The 21068-nt window shown below is 37.9% G+C and overlaps 1 protein-coding gene across 1 annotated transcript in view; it reads left to right on the forward strand.

Annotated features, from left to right (window-relative positions):
- The window catches only part of COG5 (component of oligomeric golgi complex 5), a 191442-nt gene that overhangs the window by 62861 nt on the left and 107513 nt on the right, over positions 1-21068 (forward strand). The window contains exon 7 of the mRNA XM_063323427.1: positions 15171-15301. Within this exon, the coding sequence (XP_063179497.1) occupies positions 15171-15301 (131 nt within the window). The remainder of the gene's footprint in view (positions 1-15170; positions 15302-21068) is intronic.

Raw genomic sequence — 21068 nt, forward strand, 5'->3', positions numbered from 1 at the left:
TGCTTCCCTTGGGAAGTCAGGCACACCTTCGCACTGAGACTGGCCGGTCTCTGGTGGCTCTGGCTGCTTTATTGAAAGTTACTTTCGGGGAGACACTATCCTAGAGCAACTATTATTGCTCTTTACTTTCTGGCCATCTTCAGCCACACATCTAAGAGGCCTCCCATGTGTCTCTGTATTACGTACTTTTGAATTTAGGACTTTTAACATTTCCCTGACTGGCTCTTTCTGATTTTTCTTTTTTTTAACCTTTCCTTAAAAAAAAAAAGTCCCTTTTCACATGCTTGGGTTGCAAATAGAATGGTAAAGAATGTCATAAAATCAATTAAGTGACTCGAGAGTTTTATTTGAAAGAATATTCACAAATGTTTTGTTGTTTTTCTCAATTGGTAGAAATTACGACTTCCTTCCTTGCATGTCATAAAGAGTCACTAGAAACCTAGAGGGGTCGGGGTCAGGCTGGGCACTGTGCTAGCACTGGTGTGGTTAGTGAGCGTGTCTGACAGCTGCTGGTGACTCTCTGTCGAGACTCTTGTAGCATCTGATAAATCTGTGACTTGCTACCCCCAAGATTATCCTATGAAGAAATACATGGCAGATGCTCCCGTGGCCGGGTGAGGGTGGGGCGATCAATCAGTGGCCATCCCCTATAAATGAGTTTAAGATGACTGAGGGGGGAATATGATGAGGGTGTATAAAATCATGAATGCTATGGGAAAAGCAAAGAGACGTAATGAACAGTCACTCTTTTCCATTGCAAGCACTAAAAGGCGTTGAATGAAACCGTCGGGTGGCATGTTCACAACATTTAGTTGCTTTTCAGTTGTCATGGCAAGCAGTGATTGCTAAATGCGTCCATGGGTTCAAAGAGTGATTTTGCGGTTACCAGAAAACGAACAGGAATTGAGGATTATCCAATGTACAAATGTAACAGTGCCGTTGCTCATAATATTGGTAAACCATAAATTATGCCTCCAGTGGTAAATGGTCATGAGTGTGTCAATGCCATTAATTTTGAAGATCATTGATAATCTTTACTTAATTTTCTGCTAAAGATAAATAGTTATTTTCACTTTTTGATTTTTTTCTTTTTGCTTGGCAAAATACACTTTCTGGATGTTGGAAAAATGTAAATCTTAATTGTGGGGCAGTGTAATAATTTATTTACTTCAGGATTGGATGCCTATACAAAAGTTCAGTATATGCTATTGAGAAATTGTTTTTATCCTGAATTTTTTATTTCTTTATTCTTTTCCCCTGAAGGAAAAGGTGTTTAAATTAAACAATGGTAATGTTAGTTTTAGAGAAGAATCTGTTTCTTTCCTGATGATTCATAACTATCAGCAGTGAATTCTACAAATTATGCTTGTAAGACTTGGGAAAAATCTGTTGTCAGGCTAAATATTATTTAGAATTAGAAGAACTGTAATAAAAATTATGATAGAATCATATGAGTACACAGTGAGTCTGTATGTTTTCTCAATTTTATTTTTAAGTATTAAATTGCTAAACATATTTTATCCTTAAAGCAGCCCATTTTTGTGTGTCCGTTCAACTTCTTTGTGTCAATTATTAGATATAATGGGCTGACAGATGTAGGTAATAATAATTGGATCATAGATAATTATGTAATTCTACAAAGTAAGTATCGGTATTATTTATTCAATAACAATTATTCGCTAAATTAAATGTTATCACCCATCTGTTAACAATTTGTGCCTGTAACAACTGAAAGACTTGCATGAACTTATTGTTTGCTTCCTTGGATATGCAATCTTTTAAAAAAAGAGTTCTTGATGTTTTTAGCATTTAGCTCATTATTTTGAACTCTGCTACGAAAGACATTAATTTTTAATTTTGTGTCTGTGTGGCATTAATGATAGAACTCAAATGTGTCATCAGTACCATATTTGAGAAAACCTAGCTTTTCATTTTTGTCTGTTTCAAAATAATAGAAGATAAACTATGGCTTCTCTTTCTGTTTACATTGCTGTTTAATCATATTGAGAAGAATAGCACATTTTTATGAAATCTTAATCCGTGGTAATTCTCAACCTTCATACATGTATGTTCTTCCTAATTTTAACAATATAAGTATGTTTTTCGTGGAAAAATCATGGTCAGCATGCATGAAAGATCCCAGACTAGTACTAGTGAATCATAGTATTCCTTTAGGTTGAAGAACTTTTAGAGGTAGCAGAAAGGGTATGGTGCCACAGCCATCTAAGGGTAGCCCTGGAGCACGTATTAGAGGCTTGTTTTGTTTTGTTCCATCTTTGAGGAGGAGCTGTGGAGGTTTGCTGTTCAAGTTCCCTTTCACTGATGTTTGTAGGTGAGCAGTGATTGAGGTTTGTGATCTAGCAGGTTTGGAGGCGATGGTGAACACCGCAGGGCAGCTCCTACGGGGTAGGTTGGGAGGGACGTGACATTTCCTTCAGCTTCCTTGCATTCTTCTTACTGCAGGTACAGCTAAACATTATAGTAAGCGCTAAGGGCAAGAGATGTACTTTACCAATTTGTATTTATACAACTTTTTTAGCAAACTGCAACGAATGGCAGGGGGTGGTGGTGGCAGGGAGAGGAAAGGTTTAAAGATGTTTTCATTTTTCAGTTTCATTTACCAAATTGTAAAAAATAGAAGGTATTAAAGCATCATCTGAGGTAACTGCCGTCAGTCTCATGGTTAAATACCTTACCTTTCTATTGCAAGGTTGAAAGACAGGCACCTGTGGAGGCTGACTTCAAATACAAGTATTAGGAATCTGAACACCGTTATGTTTATTTTGGCTTCCAAGCAACATTTTTTCTTGCTCATCTTTTTAGTACTGTTGCTGAGTTTTATTATTGCTGGAAGAATTGGCAAGAAAGCTGACAGACTGGGCAGATTTCTGCCATAGGCTGATCTCTAAATTTTAAAAAGGCTTTACTGCAGGAGGTAAGATACCTTGCATTATGTTTCAAAATGTTGCAGTTGTGTTCAAGTTGTCTACAGAAGCACTCTGGATAACACAAGGTTCACTTTGTTCTCCCACAAAGTATCTGAGGTACATAAAACCTGTGTGATTTATAGCCTATGCAACATCTGTTGACTCTAAAGATGATAAAATCAAGTAAATCTGCAGCTAATTGCAGGAAGTTATTGATGGTATGCCAAGGAAGAGGTGGGAGGAATTAAATATGCATTTATTAAAGACAAAAATTATATATATTCTAAAGTACCGAGGGAGTTAACATAGCTGACACTAAAAAAAATGCAGTTCTGCTTTTTCAGAAATGTTTTCTTGAAGGTGTGAGTATGAAAGGGGTGAATGGTGGGGGCTGAAAAGAGGCAGGAGAGACCCACAAGGAGAGAGGAATATGAAAGAGATATTTGCAGCTTATGTATATATTAAAGAAAAAAAGTGGTATTCCCCCTTATCCAGGGGCCAAGATAATAGCATGATGTTTTTAAAAAAATGAGCACTGTCGCACTACTGATCTTAAAGTATCTCCTGGCATTTACAAGTATGTGTTAGAAGTGACCCGTGTTCTCTCATGTACAAACTGACATTTTTGGATGCATGTTTTAGTGCAAAAATAATGATAAAACCCCCCAAAAAAGCAGGATATGTCTCACCGAAATGAAAAAATGAAGTGCAGCTAGAAATTACGAACTCAGTAAGGTAGTTGTAGATTTGTACACCCTAAGTCCATAACTGTCCGTGTATACCTTTGTCCAGATGTAAAAATATTCAAGATTTTCAAGGTCATTAACCATAAATATAATGAATGAAAACACACAAGTGAACCAAAATCCCTCTGCCCTCCATTGAGAGCACTGATTCAGCGAAGAGTCAGCCATCTTTGCCATCTCAGCAACTGGTGGGATGTTTGAAAGAAGTTATTTTTGACTAAGATTTTCAAAACACATCATCCATTTTTGTTCATTTTCTTTTATCATTGCATGTGTCTGTTGCAACATGACATGGTACTGATGGAAGCTGAATCATTGTACCTTTAAATAATACTGTATATTGAGGAATTCTACTTAGATATTGAATGATAACATGTTAATAATATTTAAAAGCTGCCAAAAATAACAGTATTTTCAGGCCAACATGTAAATTTAGGTTATCTTTTACGTCCCTCTACTTGTAACTATTTTGCTTGCTTTCATGGCTTTAGTTATGCTGCTAACTTAGGTAATAAGAGAGAGCCCAAGTCATATACCTTCATTTAGATGAGTCCTTGTCTTTGTTCGGGGAAGAGATGGTTTTCTTCAGCCACTCCAGTAATACAGTTGGAAGGGCGTAATTCCTTTACATGGCTTTATGATGCAGTGCAATATATTTTCAATGCAATTATCTCTTGCAGATATGAGAGCACATTTCTTTTCATCCTGCTTCATTTTATATACTGATGTGATGCTCCGTTTCAAGGAGGACTGCTTTTGTTCACCTGTTGGGATTTTAAGAAATATTTTCCTGACATTAAAAATCCTGATTAATGTCTGCTTGAAACTTATTAAGAACAAGTTTTATTCACCCCTATGTTTTCCAGTTTTGGATGCTCTCCTGAAATTTGAGCAGAAACACTGCTGGCATTGGTAATGAGCAAGCAGTGCAAAGCTACGGGCTTAGGTGGGGGTGGGGAGGAAACTGTCAAGGTTTCTGCCTCCTTCAAGGTGGGTGATGGCACTAAATTACTCTTACAGATTAATAATACCAAACTGTATGAACTGATTTGTATTTGTACCCTTTCGCGAGTTACATTCCTTCATATTTTTCTGTATCTTGTTTTTGAACATGCTATCATTCTCATCTCGTTCAACCCCTAAATTCATTTCTTCAGTAATCCCCCTCTTGGGCTCCATCTCTCTCCTGTTCCATATTATACCTTTCTGTCCCCCTTTCTGTTTCCGTCTTTTTCACATATGCTGTACACATTGCTTTGCGTCTGTGATACTATGAAGTCTGTTCAAAACAGAAATAGGACAACTAGATTTTTACTGGCAACATTATTTTATTTTTACTTAGCTCCAAAAAAAGCCCGAGAGGAGTATTGACTTGTAACGGTATTATTGCTTTGTTGCCACAATAAATTTGATTGTGAAAAGTCCACATACATCTGAAGAGCAGTTCCTTATCTGTGCAGTGTCTAAATTAAACTTCAATGAATTTATTATGGAGAAGTGGTGAGTTTTCTATGTTTATTTTTAATGAAGAACATCTTAATTATTGGAATAAAATGTGGACTTTGTCAATGATACAGATATTGGTTTTATTTTCATTATTATAACTTTTGCTTCATGTTACAGACCTGTTGTACTTGTAACTTATAGGTATTGGTGTAAGAAATTTTCTTTTGAATGTATTCTGATTTCTAGACCATAGCTCACATAGAATATTTAGGGTGGAGTTGGTTTCAGCCCCATCCAAATGCTGATGATGAATGGCATGAATTTCACAGTTCCTTGTGAGTATCTTATCACAGAGAATTTAGAAAAAAAGCAGTTTTAGTTACTAAAAATGTTTTGGGAGCTCCTGAGGAAGATTCTCAAATCAGCTTCTTTTGAGAGGAAGCTTAAGAAGCTTAGGGTGATTTTTAGGGTTCTAGATCTTAATGTTTCGCACTTCGCCAATTTTAATTATATTAAAATATGATGTGTACATCCTGCAGGTGAATATCCTCTGTGGGTAATGTGTACAGCACCACAAATATGGTATTCTCCCCAGATGTCTAATCAGAATTTCCTATGCTGTAGCTTGTGTCTCTTGCCTCTTGTCCTATTTGTGCACCTCTGAGAAAGGTCTGGCTCTGTCTTTTCCTGACCACCCATTAGGTAGCAGAAGATGGCAGTTGGGCCTCTTCTTAAACATCTCTTCTCTAGGATAACAAACTCACTTCTCTCAGCCTCTCTTCATACTCATTTGTTTGCATCCCATGTCTTGGTAGTTCCCTGTTGGAGTCACTCCAGTTTGTCAGTCTTTTACTGGGAGGCACGGAGTACAGTGGCCTTACAAGTGCCAAATAATATGAATATTCACTTCCCTCAGCCGTTGCTACATTCAGTCCAGTACACAGTAGGTTGCCTTTGTCGCAAGGACATACTGCTGGTTTACATTCAACTTTTTGTCCCCTGGGTCCTTTTCTGCCAAGCTTCTTTCCAGCCAGTGAGCACCCGACCTGTTTGGGTGCGCAGGGTCATGCCATCCCAGGTGAACAGGGCTTAATTTGCTTTTGTTGAAATTCATGATGTTTCTGTCTGTCCATTTCTCAAGGCTGTTGAGGTTCTTCAGAATGGCAACGCTGCCCTCCAGGGTACTGAGCACTTCCCCCAAATTGCTGTCACCCATAAACTCACAGAGGGTTAATTTTGTCCCATCACCCAGTTTACTAAACAGCATCAATATCAGCGTATTAAACAGTATCAGCCCCAGGGCTGACCAGCCACCAGCTGGATGCGGAGTCGTTGCCCACTCTCCTTTGAACCTGGCAGTCCAGGCAGTTGAGGAGACAGTTATTGGGCAAAATAGAAAGTAGCAGTTTTAGCAGGTCGTGATTAAGTAAGGTTGTGAGTCTGTATTCAAGGGGTGGGGGGGATCTAATGGTGTGTGGGTGGGGGAACCTTATGGGTGGGTGGGGGAACCTTAAAGTAGTTCCCACAGCTCTTGCTGTAGGCCTAAGTGAATGTGGGAGTAGTGTGGTATAACTTGTGATTAGACCTAAGTAATGTTTGTCTTGGTGTGTTAAGCTATTTTCTGAATCATGGCATTTTCACAGGAATGTCTCCAAAATATGGTGCTCATTGTTAAGTCAGTGATGATGATAAAAATAGATGTCAAACTCATTTCCATCAATTCCAGATCCTGCCTGGCATCTGATTTCCAGCCCAGGGAGCAGTAGGAATTAACTCTTCCATCAAGACAATTTAAATGCAGATTTAATATAACGTTAAAAATAGCTAGTCTGTCTTCCTCACTGCTCCTCCAGTATTGTTTTCAGCTTTGGGTGTGTTTTTTGTGTTTTGTGCGTGCAGTCTGGAGAGAAATAGCAACTTTGCTCTGTAGATGCGATTGGTCATAGATGATTATTAAAGTACCACTAAATATTTAACTATATTCTTTAAAAAAAATCAGCAACAATCATTTTGGGGAAACAAAGTTGATCCCAGGTGCAGGATGACAACCTATTCCTCCTTACTCCAACCTGCCTGTGCACCTGGAAATTTTCCCTTTGTTTTAATATGCCAGAAGAAGTTGAATTCTTTCATACCTATGTGATCTCTAATTTTAGAGTGTTGAATTCTCAGTTTTATTCTGAAGTAAAGCTTTAATCAGGTAATATAATGCTCCATCATTGGAAGTGTTCAAGGTCAGGTTGGATGGGGCTTTTGAGCAACATGATCTAGTGAAAGCTGTCCCTGCCCATGGCAGGGGGGTTTGACTAGATGATCTTTAAAGGTCCCTTCTGACCCAAACCATTCTGTGATTCAATGATAATACAATGTAGGTGATCAGTCTGTTTTTACAGTACAAGGTAATTGTCTGTGTTTAAATGAGCGGTTCAAGTTTTGCTTTCTTCGAATCATCTACTTTCCACCAGTTTGCTTTTGGTACTGTTGACCTCCTTTCTCTAAAACTAAACCAGTCTTGGCACGGGATTGATATAAAAAGCTGAGAAGTGGTTTGCTTTTATTTTTAATATCCCCTTTCACTAGGGACAGCTGTCAGAAACTGTCTATACCTGGTTGTCTAATATATTTTATTTCCTTTTCTGGACTTAAGCAGCAAGAGTGTGTTAACATGCTGTCTGAGAAAGCAAACAGAAATACAGTGCTGTGGGCCTCACTCAGTTCCTGGCTCCAGCAGGACAGTTTTGTCTCAATGTTGCTCAAACAGCTAAAACCTTTGGTATTATGCATACGAGTAGTTAAATTTTAAGATGGTAGAAATTGGTTAAATAAAGATCAGGAACTCCAACGGCATTTCAGTGACAGAGAGATATTTTTATCTTCAGTTGTTTCACTGAGGAAAGTAAAAGTTTGCAGGAATCTTGTCCTGCAGGAAAAGGAAGGAAAGATAGCAGGAGTTTTGTAAGTAACTGGTTTTTTTAGTAAAGTGAAATTTTCTTCCTCTTCAATAATGAATTCATAATACCTGCAGAAAATGTTCAAAATCAATCATCTTAAATTCAAAATCAATAATTTTGTAAAGTATATCTAGCATATATAGCATATTGTATATGGCACATAGTATAGAGCAATGACATTCTTACTTTGAACACTTTACAAAGCACCATGATCTGTTAAGTTTTTATAGGAATAATCATCTTATTCTGAAGAGCTCACGCTGTGTAAGATGGCTGTAAGATATTGTTTCATAGTAACTGTAGTGGAATCCCGTTCATTTGATTTAAAGGCTTAATATAAGCCTTGTTTCAGCAAGTACTTTGGTGCCTGATGCGGGGCGTGGGGCAGTCATTTCAGCCTAGGCTGAGAATTAGTCTGACTGAAACACAACATGGAGAAAGCTTCTTCTCTGAGGCACCAGCTTCCAGTTTGAAGACCTACAAATGTGCCTGCTCTTGCCATTCCCCACCTGGTCTTTGCATCATTTGCATGGGAAATTTAAGTGCCTCTGAGGAGCAGGCCACTGTTCTTTAAGTTTAGGTTGTCCACCTATTCCACTTAGAGAATAAATATGTAATATTTGATGTTAGGTTACTTTCACTGAAGGGTGAGCACTAGTTTTCTGCTGAGGTATTGGGATCTCAGGCTCTGCTCTACGACTGGTTTTAGTTTTATATTACCTATATTAATAAAAAAAACCCACCCAAATGAACATATTCAGGGCCAGCAGCTTCCTAGGGTGTTGGTTCAGATACAACTCAGGCAGACAGGATCTCATCCCTCCTTTTCAGTAGCTAGTGCTGTAACTAACATTTCTATTATGACCATGGAACTTTCCATGCTGGATTAGATTTGTGGCCCATCTGAATGAGTAAATTACTTTGAGGTACTTTAGAAGCAGATGGAAAAAATTCAAATATGTCCTCAGCAGTTCTAATAAATCAGTCCACTTATTTTATTTGTGTTTTGTGCTTGTGTGCAGACACTGCTGTAGGACCAAAGTCTGAACGTTTAATAACCCCTTTCAAAACTGAAAGGACTGTCATTACTGAATACTTCTCTCTTGTAGAAAATATTTTATGTGCTTTTACAATGTCTGTCCAGTCTCTTCTGATTTTGTATAACAGAAATAAATATTGCAAATAATGATTTAGATTCAGTTTCATGAATATCTTCTACCAATTTGCATGTGAGCTTCCACCAAGAGAGATACCCACCGTCTGTGGGTGATATCCTGCCTGGGGGTTCTTGACCTCTGCTGTGCTCTTATGTGTCTGCATTGTGGGTCAGATCAGAGAGTGCCTTGAGATGAAAACTAACTCAACAGAAAAAACTCTCATGAGTGCTCAAACTTGGAGGCTGGGGTGGAGTGAAAGAATAGGGAAGCAGGTTAGGGGCACGGAGATGGAAACCAGAGCGCGTTCCATTCAGGGCAGCCCCTGCTCAGATCAGCTTAAAGTAATAGCGACTTTGCAGTTCTACTCCATCTCGACATTCTTTATTTTTAATATGCTCTTTCTAATGGACATTTCAACCAATTTGTTCTGATGCTTAAGTTACCTCTACATAAATTTTCAGTAGGAATGCTGTGCTGTATGCACTGTAATGTTTGTGCGGTAGCAGTCTTCTACAGTATTTCTCAATAAATCATGTTTTGGTAGCCTCTCATCTTCTGCATACTTAAATCCCAGCAGAACTCTTGGGTATCATTTGGACCTGTTGACTTTTTGGAATTTAAATCAGTAGTTTCTTCCAAAATCGTAATTTTTCTTCATTATGGAAGAAGAACAGCCTCAGGATACAGAGATCACCAATATTTTCTGCAACTGAGACTGCAGAAGCAGAACAAAACAAATGACCTGTGGAAAAGCAATAAGCCCCAAACCTTCCTCAAACAGGCAAACAAAAATCTATTATTTTATGATTCTATGATTTTATTTAGAATTTCAGGAATGCCTTTAATTTCCTTTAATTCCCTCCCCGTCTCCCATGAAACACCTCAGTTTGTCATTGGATTCTTGCTACTTATGCATCGAGGGTGGTGGTGCTGATCTTAGGTGTTTGCTTCTAGGGAATCCACTTTAGCTCTTCTAATTTCCTTCTTTCCTCCTCTTTATTAGCGTCGCTGAGGTTACTTCTCAGAGCACAGAAGGATTTCTCTTTTGGCTCAAGTAGCCTCTCAAGTGACGCGGTCTAATCACATTGGTTTATTGCTGGCTGTCCTGGTTTCCTCTTTGTTAGTGCACCTGATTGTCCTTGGTGCTGTTGATTCTGTAGCTTCTAGCAAAAGCTCAAAATCAACTCAGTCTAAATAAAGAGCCTAATACAGTTTTTGTTCATAGGGATGCTAGCTTCATAGTTATCTTTTTTTCTCAAATACAGTTTAGTATATACAGAAAGTTTTAATTCAGATTTTTTCCTATCTTCATTATATATCATCACAGAACAATGTTTAAGGTCAAAAAATGAAATCATATAATAGAAAGATTTTATGTTGTTGAGTCACTTAGATTCAGAAAAGCTAACCGTGTTGCTCAAAGTATTGTTTCTCTACCTAATGTACTATGTGCATATCGGATTTATATCTCTCTATTAAACTGCTCTTACATAACTGTCTGGGAAATGTTGGTTGAAAAAATGCATTTTTAAGCAGCATGTCAGCCAGTGGATTAGAAAACCTATTCAGATTTAGTAAACCAAGAAAACTTGGAATTGTAATGACAAAAATCTTTGTTCTTTAAGAAATATAAAGTTCCAGCTCTTTGTTAGGCTGTGGTAGATTATAAATGTCACTGATTCCTAGGGCTCAGTGTATTCTGCCTTGGCATATAATATTTTTGTTCAAGAAGAGGATTCAGCAGGCAGTCTGTATTTTAAGTCCTTAAAAAGTCATTTCCAGCTGTGCTTTCCAAGCTTAATAAGGTATGGTAGTTAGAAGGGAAGCAATACCAACACCCTATGGGAGAGTTAAAGATTTGCTTTTATTTTTATGAATATATATAAAAAAGTGGAATTAGTAGAGGAATGGCTGTAGGACTATAGTTCCTTCCTCTCATTTCCTTGCTGGGTCCAGTGAGCAGAGGTGACTGGAGCAGGGGGTTGCATGCCACGCTGATGTGAGGGCCGTGCAGCCCTGGCGTGTGGTCTTACAAGATATTTAGATCCTAACTCGTTTAAAGCACGAGTCTTTGCAAAGTTAACAAAATGTAGTGTATGTACTTTTAAAATCTGTTTGGGTAGAGGTGACAGTTATAAATACAATACTCACTAAATCTGTTATGGTTCTTATAGTATTAGGTTTACTCCGGTGCTTTAAGGTTAAAGCAGGGGGAAAGCTGACAAGTTTTGAGCTGGGCCTCAGTCCCCGCAGTCTGTGCTAACTGGCAGATAAGCCATGGTCTCTGCTTAATTCCTGAGAAGACACAAGTACCTTACAGCCTGTGTCATCCTCACCTCTGATCATGGCTGTAGTGTTATCAACTGACTGTGCACGGCAAGAAACAGAATAATGATTGCACAAGTGCCTGAAGCAAAATCCTACATTTGCCGGTCCCTGGGTTAATAACTGGTAGTATCTTTGTTGTATTTCATGTGACATGGTTTCTTTACTCACTAAAATTGGCCAGTTGGAATGTGCAAGTTCCTCTGCAATATTTTAAATAAACTGGATCCTAAATGCACGGTGGTTCTGGCTAGGATCTGGCTGCCCTTGCCTCAGCTGCCTTCAGTTTCATCGTGCTGTCCACGATGGCAGCATCACTCCTGAGGATACATGAGTGTAGAGATTCCTAATACGTTGTCTGTTTAGACGATAGAAACTATCAAAAGGCGCATATCCTGCTTGTGTTGCAGCTTCTGCTCTCACATAGGGATGGCAGGAAAGCACTTGCAGGTGTTTCTGCCATAGACCTGCTGTCCTTATGAAAACTGCTTTTCTTTTGAAAATGGTATAATACGATTGCTAGGGCTTCCCTACTGGTTAGAATAGCAACCGTGAGCATCCGTAGCAGGATGTCTGGCCACTGAACCCGCAGAAAAGGGCCTCTATTTTGAAGTCCTGCTGAAATGCATTGTCCCAAAGCACTTTGTTAGGATTGCGGGGAATTTGGAATGAAGCTGCAGATTTTGGCAGTTTAGCAGGAGGTGGCTGCCAGTCTGAGGCGCAGATGGAGGTATTTGGAGAAGCCAAAGCAGCATGGTTTTTCTGTTCCTTCCTTAAAACCATCAGAAGGATTAGATTTTTAGCACTTGAAATGGCTTGATTTAGATTTTGAGATAAAATACAGCAGGGAGAAAGAGTCTCTTTTTTAATTCTCTTCCACAGATTTTTATGTGGATTTAGGAGATGAGAACGATATTTTAATTTCGTTTTGTTTAAGCAGCCTGGAGTTGCAAAATATGATTTTATGACGTAAGTGAACTCCACAGCAGATCTTGTATTTGTGGGCTATGTAAGTCTTTGGTGATATTTGCACCTTTTCAAATCTCATGTTGCCAAGAAACTACTTCAGAGTTTACTATGGCAGTAGACTTAATCTGTGGGTAGTTCTTCGCACCTTTTTTTTTCCTGTGCAGCTAAGAGGAAGGGGTCAGAAAATGAGCCTTCACATTCAAGACACTTGCCTTTTGAAGTTAGTAATTGAAATTAGTGGGAGTTTAATATTAGTTTTAATAGGTTCATATGCAAGGCCACCTGTAGATATGCAGCTGAGTCACAGCAAAAAGTTGGGGGGAAGTAATGGCTAAGTGTGGCTGCGGTAGCCCCTAGCAAAAGCAGCTTCGTGAGCTTGCCTGCGTATGTGCTTCATTAACAGCCTGTGCAGCATGAGGTGTGCTGTCCTGCGGCTCGGCTGTCCTTCGACTTCTCTGATCCATTTTTAAACAAATGCATACAGACAAAAGCATTTGCAGGCCTATCTTAGTAGACTAAAACCTATTTGACATACTGTACTGTTAAGAGAGTTGACTTCCTTTATGCCTTACTAAGCTTTACGACATACTTCTCTAAACTTCTGTTTCGGTTTCTTACGCGGCGTTTTTTTGTATTCAGGTAGGGGAATGTTCTTCTCTGCGTAGCTGTGAAGTGACTCACTTGGAATTTTGTGTTCAGCTGTGAACGTGTAGTTGCTAAAATTAATCTGAGGTTTAGATTAGTTTATTGTGAATAAACAAAAATAATTGGCTACTAAAGTGAAAGGTTGTTTGGCAAAGATTTAAAACTTCAGCTAGTTTTGCTGGAATTTAAGTCTGTGCCTTAATAAACTTACTGAGAGGACATAAAAGGAAGATAACTTTATTCGGAAGTCATAGTGGGCTGTTATAAATGGAAATAGTGTAACATTGTCTGGTGAAGGAAGTGTCTGACACTGGGTGAAACGCCTTGGCCGTTATTTTGTTAGTTTTATTGGTTCTTTCAAAAGAAGCAGTGGAAGACCTGCTTGACTCAGCAAAACACTGAAAAATGTGTAAATGAGAGTGGTCTGTGTTATTTTGGAGATAAGCAGTAGCGTAAAGGTCTAGGCTACCTTGACATGGGGAATTGGGATGATTTAAATCTAGAAAGATAAAAAAAGAGGAATGAAAAAAAATGAAACGTTGTTTAACTCTGAAGGTTCCTCAGGTTCACTGGGTACCTTCCTAGACTGCTTTTACATTTCTCTGTGGATCTAATTTAAGGCACCTAGACATGTTCAGAAGTGTTCATTTTATAAATTTAATCTTCCATTTCCCACCTAATTTATGTCGTAATTCAGAGTTTTAAGTGGAGAGGTGTGTCTGTTCTTGGAGAAGCCTAAAGCAATGGGTGTTCTCAGGTCGTGTTTTCCATATTCCAGGGACAGGGGTTTCAGAACAGTGGCCATAGTTGGTTTGATTTGTAAAAATGTCCAATAGTTGTGGGTGTAATTGCATAATATTGGAATGATTTTGAGTTCTAGCCCAATCTAAGCAGTAGGTCTTCATGAGTCTGAAGGAAATTGAATATACAGTTCTTGCATCCCAAGTGAGTGTCACTAACAAATGAAAGATGTCTGGGAAGAGGCATCCTCCAGCCCTTCTTTCAAAGACAGGTCAGTAGTTAGGCTAGGTCAGGAGTGCAAGATCAGCCAAAGAGCCAACAGAAGGGAACGTAGAGGTTGGGGACCTCAGGGAGTGCAAAAAAGTTGTTTTTACTCCCTGGCTTGTGTTTTGCATCTAAAATTGTCCCATGTGAAAACCTAAATAGTCCAAAGAGCAGGCATTATAATGTCGCTCCCTTTAAAAGAAAGTGGATGTGTCTGGGAGAAAGGATGTCACAGATTCAAACCTGCTTTGATAAAGGGAGGTGGAGTGTTGGGTTTTTCACTTGCTGGAGTGCTCTCATTACTAAGTGGCTATTAGTGAAAGATGAAGTGATTTGGCCAAATCTACATAGCCAAGGACAAAAGCTGAACTTGAATAGGTTTTCCTGCTGCAGTCCCTAGCAAACCAGTAATCTGTAGATGCCCTGCTGATGGTGGTTTCCACAATGATAATAAGTTTTGTGATGTTTCTGGGATTTAAAATGAAAAAAAATTACTGCTTTCTTTTCTTGCCATTCTTCTGTGTTTGATCCCAAATGTTTAGAAGTGCAATTTAAATATACGAAGTATAATTTAAATCTATTAATGTCTAATACATCTGAAATCTCAGATCTTAGTGCTTATTCAGACGTCTGGTTACAGATGTTTAATTATCTGGTTAATCCTTTGGGACAAGGAGATGACTTCTTGCGCCTTCCCGCCCTGTTACTGAGATTCTGGAGTTCCTAGAACTCATGCTGTACACGTGCTCTTCGGCAGTGTCTGGGTCTAGAGAAGTGCAGTGAAATAAATTCAGTGTATTCAATATCCAGCTTATCGTGAGTGATAATCTTTTGATTTTCAGTTTTTCTGGTATAATATGTTACTTTGATGTACTCTATTGTCAAGTGTTGTATGTAAAAATGTCCCTTGGAACTAAATATAACTTCTAAATGTTTTAGGAAGTTAAAAATGTTCCATTGTTCTATGTCATGCTTATCAATGTTTTGTTGCTTTTATAGATTACCTTTCTCAAGGGATAGATCTCTCTGGAATAGAAGTAATTGAAAATGACCTGCTTTTTATTGCAAGAGCTCGGCTTGAGGTGGAAAATCAGGCTAAAAGGTTGCTTGAACAAGGTGTGGAGACTCAGGTAAAATACGCTTTCTTCTTTACTTCCTTTCAGAAGTGAAGTGTAAAAGAACTCTGAGCTTGATTTCCTTTGTTTTGTGTAGCATTGTCTAATGGAGATTAAATATGAAAAAAATCTTACATGAGAATTTCTTATGTGAGAATATCCAAAGAAATTGACAAAACTGGCCTTGTACAGTATTTGCAGGAATAAAATTTTTGCAGGATCTGATCTTGAAATTTGTCAGAAAGTGGGTGCTGATATGAAGAGTTTACTCTAAACACTGTGCTAAAAGCTTGGTGATTGGTAGGACTTTGCATTAAGCACAGTATACTACGTTGCCAATATTGCCAAGCTTTATGGATAAATCTGAAAAATGCCGGTTCTTAAAACTGTAAGAAGATTTCTACATTTTAGCTGTGCAGTAATATATTGAAATGATTTGAAAGATTTCCCATTAAAACTTTAAATTGCATTTTAAACTTTGAGGTAAATATTCACTATAAGGAATATAAAAATGAATATGCATAATTACATCCATCCATACTAAATATAATTATCTACATTTTTAATAACCTGACTACGTCTATTATTTAACTGTTTGTAGTATCATTAGTGCTGTCTTCTTGCCTTTTTAAAAATTCATGTTCTTTTGTCTGTACTTTTTTATGTTCTTTAAAAAAAGTATTTTGAATCCCCATTACTACAGTAAGAGGAAAAATCTAGTGCAAGTTCCTATCAAATTTGGGTTTCAAATCAGAGAACAAAGAGGATTAGAGTAAGACATTTTTATGCTGTTTCTTACCAACAGTTAAACTTACCTGTAAGTTAATATAGCATTTGTTTATACTATTGAAGGTTGACATGAAAATAGGACGTATACAGAATGGAAAATCTCTTCATTAAATTGGTTTGGTTAGGTAATTGAGGATTAAGACTATCAGTATGTCTCAAACTTGTACTTAGACCTCTCATTTCAAGTAATTTTCCGCAGTAGTAAGTCATGATTGTGGTAAATACCTTTGGCTATTTACTGATAGCAAAATGGTAGGAAAAAGCACCCTGGTTTTTGCTTGATTACTATTCAAATGTTGAAACTCCTGGCTATTTGAGCATGTTGCCAAGCTGTGATTGGGCTTGTTACAAGCTGTGAAGCATATGCAGTGTTAAATAAAGACTGAACGAAGATAGGGCCTGGGAAAAAGCAAGTGGACATTTATTTTAAATGTAGCAAAAGTCTTCATCAGTGTGTACTCCTTCTAGTTTTTCATGTCAGATTTGACCTTCTCTGATAATTTTCTCTTCATATTAAGTACTAAAACGGAACTGACAAAGAAACCCTGGGGAAATCAATCCCACTCCACTTGAAAAATAGACAGATTTATTAGGTGTTCTAGGCTGTATCCAGGTAATCAAGAGATTATTAAAGTATATGCCTGTTGTGCTTTAGCCAGGGGCCTGTTTCCAGCAAATGGAAGATTGCTTGGAAGAACATTATTAGTGCTTGGCCATATCAGAAGTGGGGATGTTTTCACGAAGAGGTGTTGGGGTTTGCTGTACAGGTTTGTTGTTGGATATGATTCATGGATTTAATGTTGGAAAAATAGTGTGCTTTAGAAAATACACGTGCAGGCATTGCCCAAAAAATTTAGAATTTGAAGTATGACTATAAGATAGTGTATCTTTGATTCTTATTTTTGTAGCTGTGTGTTTTATTTACAAGCTGATTTATATTTATACATTCCAAGCCCTGAGATTTCCCGTAAGAGGACATGGGATCTTCATCTTTTCTTTTGTGTTTTATAGCACAGAATTCCTCAGATAAGCTGTCTTCCTGCTAGTACCTATTCTGGTAGACAAGTTTATACCTTTGAGAATAGTGCATCTGTATTTGTCCAGGTGGTTCTTCAGTTATTTGATATTCGTATTTGCAATTGCAGTTTTCGTTTTCACCTTTGTTTTGATCTGCTGTGTAAATAATACACGAGATCAGTTGCCTACATAACAGCGAGCTGTATTTCTGTATTTCATCCAGCAGTTTTCAGCAATGCCCTAAGAAGAAAGTTAGTCTTACATCTCCATTTTAGAGTGTCCACCTGGAAGAGAAGCAGGAAGTGGAAATACATTAAAAAAGTAAAACTATAAATATCTCCTTTTAAGCAGAAGTCATTAGAATTTGGTAAATATCTTCTCCAGAATTCAGCTTTTTTTTCCGAGATGCTGCTATAAGTTACTCTGACAAAAAGAACAGAGCTAAGAAGTTGAAACTGCCCCTTTCAACATTTTGGTATACCTCTTTTGTTTAAGTAAGAAACTATTTTTGGTTTTGTGATTGATCAGTGATGTATAAGTCAGAAGGTAATGAGCTGTGCCCAGATTCCCCCAAATAACCACCAGAAGTAGCACATGAAAGCAGATACCTGCCTCTAAGTGATACATTGTCTTTTTCTCTGCATTGTAATTCGTGTTTTTATTGCATGTCCATCACTGTAGCATTTGTGGATTTCTCAGAAGAAATGACATCTCTCTTTCCCTCTTCCTTTGGAAGTGTGGCATTAGCCATTGACTGCTTCAGAAGCGAAGGCTTCCACTCATGTTCGTGGTGGTATCTTTAAGCTGCCATCTCAGTATAAACTCAAAGTGTCTGCCAGTGTGTCTAGACTTAACAGGCTTTCATAGAGCTCCCAACCATGCATGTCTTCCAAATCCTTTTAGAAAGACTAAGCCCTCTTTGCTCTTGTTGACAAAAGTAATGCAAATAATAGCAAACCTGATCAAGCAAGGGTACCAGTGGCTGGGCGAAGGTTTTTTATTGTCACGTATGCTTTGTTACGCACTCCTAGTGTACATAGCACAGATTGGTGCTCTTTTGCGACCCACAGAACAGTATCAAGAAAATGGATTCAAACCCTGTCCTTACTGTTTAGTCCGGAACTCCCTGGTAGCTTTCTTTCATGCTGTAAGCAGGTTAATGGCAGGTAGTATAGAAAGCAGGAGAGGCTTTTAACAGAGATACATCAAGAACTTTAATAAAGTCACTGTTCTAAGAGAAGAGACAGCAATGTTTTCTACTTTAAAAAGAAAAAAAGATGTCTGTATCCATCTTGCAACTGTCTGAAGCATCCCGAGCATTTCTTCTGCTCACAGGATGAACTCTAGGCAGAGGAATCTAGATTTGCTCTTGACACCACATCACCCCTTTATTCAACAGCAGTATATTGTGTAAAGCAGATCTGAATAATAAGAAATTACTCAGAACAAGAGAAATTTGTTAAGATTACCATAGCTCGATTCCAGGTAGAACGGTTTTTCCAGACACAGTGTTGTGGCTGCTATACTTACAAAGAAAACTTTCTCTGCAACTTAGCTCGCTTCAAACCCCTTCTGCTGTGTATTGTCATGCTAAGTGTGGGACTTCCCTCTTACAGCCAGGGATACCCAAACTTAATTCCATCGGGTAATGATAAGGTTGGTAGCACTAGCAGCCAGGTCATGTGTGTGCAGAAAAGAGGTGCATTTCCATCTCCTCCATCTTTACTCCTCTGAAGAGGTAGCCCTAGTTCTGGGCTAAGTTCCCTGCTTTAACAACAGTTAGGGGTCTCTTCTGCATAAGAGGGATGGATTTTTGCATGTATGTTCTTGTATGCCTGAAATGGGTTTGGGATCTACGCTCTTGCTTTTGAATTTACTGATACAAACTTTTGTAATTAGTTAGGATAATGGTGACGGCTATGCTATCATTAAAGATTGATTAAAACATAAAATATCCATTTAGGTCAAACAAGACATGGTGTGGGGATGAGAGTAGTACTCAGATTTCCTTGGGTTTGCACCTTAAATACAGCGTGTTCTCTGTGTTGCAGAAGCATTCTGTAACTTTGACCACAGACAGTAAAAAATTTTCCTTCTTTGTCTCCTGGAGTCATCTGTAGGTGTCTGACTATTTTTTTAAGGAAGGTTTTGGATAAATTATGTGATGTTTTTTGCCCATTTTCCCTTATTTAGGGTGTGGGCAAATTTATTTTCCTTCCTAGCATGGATCTGGAGAGAGTTAAATTCACCGATAATTCACTGAAATTGTTCTGGTGATCATGTAGTAAAGTTTCTTGATTGTATTAGAGAAAGCAAAAAATAAGTCTAAGTTTAATAACTGTCCTTTGTCCAAATGAATGATAAATTGTGTCTGTGGTTTTTTTTAATACATTTTTTTTTTCAAAATTAAGAGCTTTAGAAGTTACAACCTCACAGAATAAAGGGTAAAAAACCCCAACAGAAATCAATCCTAAAGTCTACTTCTGTAAAACATTCAAATGCTGGATTTGTATGCATAGGAGAAATATGTAAACAACACAAACAAAAAGGTCTCATTTAGTTTCACTGTAACATCTTTATACTATTGTCACTTTGACCATATTTTGGGACATTTTGAATTTTCATATTGTAACTCACTGAGTAGAATTTGTTTTGTGAATTGTTCTGTTTTGCTTTCTTTTTCATACTGAGCCTTTCCTCTGAGTTGTCTTCTGCATAATTAACCAGCTGTCTGGAGGTGATGACCAAGAAGTTGCTTAATTTATCTCAGCTCAGGGTCCCTAAGCTAGGTGTTTTTGTAGCACAGCTTGCAGTGTTAAAGCAAAATCGGTGAAATTAATGTGAAATCTTTCATACACTAGCATTTAATCTTGAGTCAAGGATCTCTAACAATAGGTCTTATTTGTTATCCCCAAGGGATTGGACAAGAAAGTATGCATGTAATTGACCATTTTCCCGGACACGATCATCAAGAAGTTGCATAATTTATTTCATTTCAGGGTCCTTTTAGCTGAGTGCTGATGTAGTACAGCTTGCAGTGTTATGGCAAGATTGGTGAAATTAATCTTAAATCCTTCATAGGGTGATGTTTAATCTAATGTCAAGGATCTTAAACAGTACATGCTCTTTATTATCCTGTGGCAGCATTTTCCAGTTGTGCAAATGCACTTGGAGATGTTTGAGATATTCAGATATTAAGTGTGGCTGGCAATGGGCTCCGTTTTTCACTTTTTTGGTGAAACCTGGGAAAAGATGATGATGTTGCATTCTTGAGTTACTTCTAGTTATTACTGCCAGAGGTGTGGATGGCTCTTGCAGCACTGCTCTCTGGGCAAGGTCCTGTGATCTTGAGTTTCTCATTTTCAATCTTGCATACTTTAGCCAGAGTGTATGTTTCACTGAAACATCCTTTTTTTTCTAGTTTAGTTTATGATATTTTAACATTTTGATTTAAATCAAAGTATGCTTGCTGGTTTTTGCTGCTTTACTGTCTTCTTCAGATTTGAATGCTTTCAAGTAAAATGGGCTGTGCAAATGAGTGAATATGCTGTCTAAAGTTGTCAGCTCCATGAACAAGTGCTTGACTGGAGAACAAAGTCTAATATTATAGGAGAATGTCGCTTCGTGTGCCCCACGGTAGTGTAGTGGGCCTCTTAATGTTTATCTTCAGTTCATTTAGCTTAGGATGTGTTACGTTGCCAACACTGATGTACTGTACTAATCAAAAGAAAAATTTTAACTTCCAGATGTTTTTGCCTGCCCTTTGCTGCTTTCACATATTAGCTGTCATATTTTGTCATATTTTTCAAATAATATAAGCCCTTATGTACTTTGGAATGTCAATGGAATAGATTGCTGTTATTGTAGATGTGCATAACTGCATATGTATGCATAATTACAAAATTATCATTATAATAGCAAATAAAGTAGAAAAATATGAGAAAAGAACTACTCCAATGTGGCACACATCCAGTCG

The sequence above is a fragment of the Chroicocephalus ridibundus genome, chromosome 1 (genome assembly GCF_963924245.1).
Source record: "Chroicocephalus ridibundus chromosome 1, bChrRid1.1, whole genome shotgun sequence".
Classification (NCBI taxonomy): domain Eukaryota; kingdom Metazoa; phylum Chordata; class Aves; order Charadriiformes; family Laridae; genus Chroicocephalus; species Chroicocephalus ridibundus.